Source organism: Octopus bimaculoides, chromosome 14 (assembly GCF_001194135.2).
Source record: "Octopus bimaculoides isolate UCB-OBI-ISO-001 chromosome 14, ASM119413v2, whole genome shotgun sequence".
Lineage (NCBI taxonomy): Eukaryota > Metazoa > Mollusca > Cephalopoda > Octopoda > Octopodidae > Octopus > Octopus bimaculoides.
This window is the reverse complement of record NC_068994.1, coordinates 21,368,372-21,374,995: the sequence shown is the minus strand read 5'-3', so window position 1 is coordinate 21,374,995 and position 6,624 is coordinate 21,368,372. Positions and strand designations below refer to the sequence as shown.

The 6,624-nt window shown below is 34.9% G+C and overlaps 1 protein-coding gene across 2 annotated transcripts in view; it reads left to right on the top strand.

The window, feature by feature from the left end:
* The window catches only part of LOC106877235 (cytoplasmic polyadenylation element-binding protein 3), an 80,410-nt gene extending 73,899 nt beyond the window's left edge, over positions 1-6,511 (top strand). The window contains exons 9-10 of one of the 2 annotated variants that reach the window (XM_052972747.1): positions 1,481-1,662; positions 5,685-6,511. In XM_052972747.1, the coding sequence (XP_052828707.1) occupies positions 1,481-1,662; positions 5,685-5,912 (410 nt within the window). In that variant the 3' untranslated portion in view covers positions 5,913-6,511. The remainder of the gene's footprint in view (positions 1-1,480; positions 1,663-5,684) is intronic. The other variant, XM_052972746.1, reaches the window with a different exon arrangement.
* The last annotated feature ends 113 nt before the right edge of the window (positions 6,512-6,624 follow it).

Genomic DNA, 6,624 nt, shown 5'->3' with positions numbered 1-6,624 from the left:
TGTGTGTGTGTGTGTGTGTGTGTGTGTCTGTGTTTGTCCCCCCTCCATCGCTTGACAACCGATGCTGGTGTGTTTACGTCCTCGTAACTTAGCGGTTCGGCAAAAAGAGACCAATGGAATAAGTACTAGGCTTACAAAGAATAAGCCCTGTGGTCGATTTTCTTGACTAAAGGCGGTGCTCCAGCATGGCCACAGTCGGATGACTGAAACAAGTAAAAGAGAGAGAGAGAGAAAGAGGGTAAGGTTGTTCATATGTGTTTATGGTTCTGAGCTATTAACCATAAACTCAGAAGCTGGGTTTATCCACAGCCATTGAATTGTACTTCTTAAACAAAGCTCATTGTTTAGCTTGCTTGCTTTCTGTCTGAGCACAGATTTAATTCAACATATTAAAAGTATATATTTTAAATTTGAAATTGTAGAAGATGAAAAATTTATCCATATTGATTGTATTGAGGTTATGTCTACCAGTTTGTTTATGCAAACTATTATAAGTATTTTAAGTTTTGAAGAAATGTAAGGTGTGGTAGTAACTGAACTACTAGTATATGAATCATGATAGTCTTTTCTACTGTGGGAATGAGCTAGTCAATTACATTTACCCCAGTGATCAACTGGTACTTACATTATTGACCCCAAAAGAATGAAAGGCAAAGTACAGAGTATCAAATTCCTACATATCAAGTAAACCAATATCTTAGCACTGAGACTTCATGCTTTTGTTATTAATTGAGAATTTGGTCTTCAAACTCTTTATCATTTTTCTAAGTTTTGAACTTTTCTTACAGTACTTCGATAGATCTTATTTTGAGAACCAAGTCATTAGCATTGAATATTCTCAAGAAAAACTTTTCAATACTTATAACCTCAAGAATTATAATGAATAGAAATAGAATTTAGGGCTGTATATGTACAGGTCACCCTGAATACTTGGTAATTAACATTATTGAGGGAACCATATAAGTTGACTAATTGCAGAAATATGCAGTAATTATTATTATAAACACAAAACATGATAAACAACTGCATTTTTGAAGGTAATTAACTTTCTTGTCTATCTTTAATTACCTTTCTGTTAACTCCATGAAGGTAATTAAAAGTAATAGACAAGAAAGTTAATTAAAAAAAAGACAATTGTATTAAGCTTAGAGCATTGACACAGTCAAGGGCAGATATTGAAAACACATCAAGAACTTAATAGATAATTGTGATAATGATGATTTCTGGCATGGGTGCAAGGCCACAAATTGATTAATTTGGGAGAGGGGACAGTTAATTTAACCACCCCCATATGTTATGAAATTACATCTCTTCATTGGATGAGATGTAAAATCAACTATAAAGAGAGTTTGAACTAATTGTAACAAGAGACTTAAACTGATACTCAACCGATTCTGCCACCTACCATCCTATTACAGTTATGATTTACTCTGAATATCTGACTGAGTTTTATGGAGAATCTCACTTTGCTCTTTTTCAGTGGAGTTAGCTTTGATCATGGATCGTCTTTATGGAGGTGTTTGTTATGCAGGCATTGACACTGATCCTGAATTAAAATACCCTAAAGGAGCTGGCCGTGTAGCTTTCTCAAACCAGCAAAGTTACATTGCTGCAATCAGTGCTCGCTTTGTTCAACTGCAACATGCCGATATTGACAAGAGGGTGAGTGTTGATATTGCTTTTTTGCTCTATTTGGGTATGCAAGATCTGAAAGTATAAAAATGTGTTTGGTATGTATGCAAATATATAAATAAATCTGTATATAATATAAATATTTTTTTTTTATATATTAACATGTTCATATTCATTTTTCTCCTTTTCTATTACATGAAAGGGTTATAAAGTAATCAGCATACTTAGAGGTCTGCATTATAATTTTCTGTTTGTACTTTAGCTGTTATTTCTTCTATGAACTGCAGTATAGTCAGGTCTGATGTAAGTAGAGAGGAAATAGTTGCATCACATATGATAATATTGGTTTGTAGTAATATTATATTAGATAAGATAATACAATAGAAATATGGGGCTATGAAGGCAAGCTCTATTGTAAGCTTATATTGCTAGCTCTAAATTGGGTCACTCCACCACCAGATTAAAGTTGTACCAAATTTTCAGCTGTATGAACTGAAATATGCTTTTCCATAGAACACTGGTAATTTAAACCTGTCTTTAATAGATGTTTTGGTTTATGGGATTTTTGTTAGTTGTAAAAAAACTGTTTATATTTGCTGTTCAGTGAATTAACTCCCCTTAGTTCTCTGTCTTTCTCAACCACACGTGCTCATTCAAGCTTTGCTTACATCAAACGCAGTTACTAAAACATGTTGTTGACATTACCAGCTTAAAAATGGCAAAATAAATTTACTTTTTAGGTTAAGAAGCCCTGCATAGCAGAATTTCACAAAACTTTTTCTGTTCAGCAATACATCAAGCTCTTCCTGAAAATAAAAGGAGAGGTGAAAGTTGTCAAATTTAGTTCAAATACCCTATATTTTGTTTTGTTTGCTTTACATAGTAAAATATCTAATTATACAAATTCAATTATTGTACCAACTTTGAATTTTTCCCTTCCACACAATGTATAGAAGAGTGGGTTTTGATTGTGTAATAGAGTTGAATCCTAAATATATCCACAATATTCCAGTAACACCTCAATATGTGAGCTAATTTATTCCTGGACACTGCTCATAAAGCGAAAACCCATAAAGCAGAGCAATATTTTCTCATAGTAGCAATGTTATAATTTGTAATTCATTCCCAGAAAAATATTTTACCTACAAAATTTATAATACACGTAAATAAATGGCAATAAAACAACAGTAGAATGTAAAGAAGATTTTATGTAAAATAAAAAGAATGTCAAGATCATTTATGATAAAAAATATTATTATCATAACCGTTTTCTGAATCACTTTCACTCGCACTAGACTCATGCACACCAGCACACGCCATCACCAGACTTGTAGATTTCTTTTTAAAAAACAAGTCTAGAGTTGCTTGCTTAGAAGCTTTTTTTCGCTCTCTATAAATTTTTTGGTAACCTGCAGAAGCATTTGTTATAGTAGTAGAAACTTGCACTTCGTTCAAAATTTGGATCTTGTGCTTGAAAAATTTCAGCTCACCATACAAAAGTGAGCTGAAAAATAAAACTTGCCAACCCAGAGTCTTGGAAAGTGGGTCCTTGTAAAGTTAGGTATTACTGTATATGGAGCATCCTGGATTTTCAGTTGCATGGGCAAGTTAAACTACACTGTAATATAATTACTGTGTAAACTGATAGCTGATTCTTTGCAGGACTGCATACTGTGAATTCTGCTTGATTCTCTCAATCCATTTTCCTACGTTATGTATGCACGCACACGCACACACACACACACACACACACACACACACACACACACACATGGCCTGGTGGTTACGATGTTGCATTCACGATCATGGGATCATGATTACAATTCCTAGACTGGGTGGTACGTTGTGTTCTTGAGCAAAATGCTTCATCTCGCATTACTTTGAGATCCCTTCAACACCTGACACATGGTACACTGTGCTCCTGTTCAGACAACATTGACTTGATGGAGAGAGTGAGCTAATGTGCAACAAAAACATTTGATCACTATAAACAAATCATTTATGCAGGTCATTTGACAAAAAGCTGAACATTCATATGTTGTCTTTGACAGGCGAGTTGATCACACACACACACACTCGTGTGTGTGTGTGTGTGTATGTGCATGAGGGTTATCCTAAAAGTAATGCAAAAGCCAACTGTTTTCATTAACAGACATAAGTTATTCTAATTTCACATTATTGTAACTCTTTTTTTATATTAATCTTTTCCCCTGTTCTTCATTGCAAGCAAATATTAGGTCCCAAACAAAAACAACTTACTGTTATTGTATTCTTAATAAAGGAGGTTTCCTGGCTGTCTGATATCTATAGTCGGATGTTAATGGAGATGGTTCTATTGACAAGTGTAATATGTATTGATCAGAGTCTGTGATAAAATACTTAAGCTTAGACTTGCACTGCAACATGGATTAGCAACCATTATCTTGGCTTATGCCCCTCGGCCAGAGCTACCTGATGAACAGAAAGACTGGTTTTATGACACCCTCTTGCAGACTACCTCTTTGACAAATGACAAAGAGCTTCTCTTTGTGGCTGGTGATTTCAACAGGCATGTTGAACAATATCCAGGGAGCTTCCATGGTGTACATGGTGGCTACAGATTTGGTTCCCACAATGAGGAGGGAACCAGGCTGCTAGAGTTCTGTGATGCAAATGATCTTATGATCTGTAATACTAACTTCAGGAAATCTGCCAGTCACCTGTTCACCTACCAGTCTACTGGGCACACTAGTCAGATTGACTGCATTCTCGCCAGGAAATAGGAAAGATGGCTAATTATAAATGCCAAAACTTTCCCAGCTGAAGAATGCACCCCACAACATAGGTTAGTAGTTAGCGACTTCAGGACAAGGGCTAAATGGCTGCCCAGAAGACGACCAGCATGAAAAAGAAGGATCTGGAAGCTTAAGGACCTTCTGAATTGGTTGGACGGTTCGACCAGGGCTGACAAGCTGGAAGACTGCACCAGACTCTAGTCTGTTTTGGCATGGTTTCTATGGCTAGATGCCCTTCCTAATGCCAACCACTCCAAAAGTGTAATGGATGCTTTTACATGCCACCAGCATGGGTGCCATTTGCATGACACTGGTTTCTGCCATGACTGCAGTTCTACTTGGCTTGATGACCAGTTTAAAACAAGAGTGCCTACAAATGGGAGAAACATGGCAATAGTGAGAGACATAAGTAAAACAAGATGCTTACAAATTTTATAGAACAGTGATGAAAACATTATGAAACAGGGAGAGAAAACTAAGGTTGTAGGGAATTACAATATGAAAGTTATTTGAAGTATTGATTTAAATAATTACAAGTTACAAAAGTACATGTTAGTAATACAGGTTAGATGAATGAATGAAACGATTTAAATCGAGAGAAATTCTTAGCTGTGCATATCAGAAGTGTCAACAACAGTAAAGTAAGTGGCATGAATGTGAAAAACCATGTGCTAAAGGTCCTTTATATAATCTACAACCAGAAATGGTCAAATGAAATGGACGATTTTGCCATAGCAAATAGAAATAGCAGCAAGTAATCATAGTGAAGCGGGAGCAAAATATATATATATGTGTGTGTGTGTGTGTGTGTATATGTATATGTAACATACAATGCCTGTATTCATTAAATGATATTTATTTCTCACTGGATTGAGTAATTTTTTTGTAAGTCTTATCAACAAGTAAACGGTACAATTTATATTTGTGTGTGTGACATCCTGTGATAGTTGTAAAGAAATGACATCATTATACAAATGGTGTTGTTCATTTGCAATCATCTGTGAAATCATGTGTTGTTATTGTCATGTTCAACAGACCAAGGGAAATATTATTTTACTTGGAAACAGATTGGAGTGGGAAACAAGAAGACCATCCCCCCAAATATAACTGTATCTGTTTCAACACACAATTTCACATCAGGAATCTTGCAAAACAATTACATAACAGATAAAATGTTCAACATTACATTTTTTTCTAAATAACTATTCCTTTTATTATATTTCTGCTGCCATATTACATTTTTCACCAATGTCTATTTTCAATTATATTGTGTTGTAGGTCGAGGTGAAGCCTTACGTCTTAGATGACCAAATGTGTGATGAGTGTCAAGGAGCTCGCTGTGGGGGAAAATTTGCCCCCTTCTTCTGTGCCAATGTGACTTGTCTGCAGTACTATTGTGAGAATTGTTGGGCCACCATTCACACACGGCCTGGCCGAGAGTTTCACAAGCCACTTGTCAAAGAAGGGGCTGACCGACCACGGGCTGTCCCTTTCCGATGGTGCTAGTTCGGACATGCCAACACATCAAAATACCAGTCCATGTTGGCTGTATTTGAAAGAAGTAGAATTGAGTTCTAGATGGATGAACACAAATGTTTTAGAAAAAGAAGAAGAAGAAGAAGAAAAAGGAAGCAAAAGAAAAATGAAAAAAGCCTGGAATGATAGCTCGGCGTCTAGATGCATTGCCAGACAGATCAATGTATTTGGCTAACTTTCCATTGTTAACCCTATCCGGTTATCGTCTGAACACTAGCTATCGGAGAACAAATTAATCTGGCAACATCTTTGCTTGCTTGTTTTCATTCATTGCGATCTTATATTACTACTAGGAGGCATTGAATTTGTTTTTCTAATGAGAAACCTTTTTCCTTTTTGTATTCTTTGGAAATTTTTAAATTATATTTTAGGTATTATTTTTTTAAAGTGTTTTTACTTTTCATTATAAATATATAGGTATATGTGTGGAGTTTAACACACACGCACACACACATACATAAGCATAAATATATATATATATATATTTATGTATGCACATGTATGTATGTATATATATTTGTGTGTGTGTGTGTGTATATTATATATGTGTATATATATATATATATATATATATATATATGTGGTTGTTATTTATTTTTGTTTTATATGTATAAGCAAATTCATTGCAAAAAAAAAACAAAAAACTTGTAACTCATGGAAAGATACAAGAACTTGAATTCCT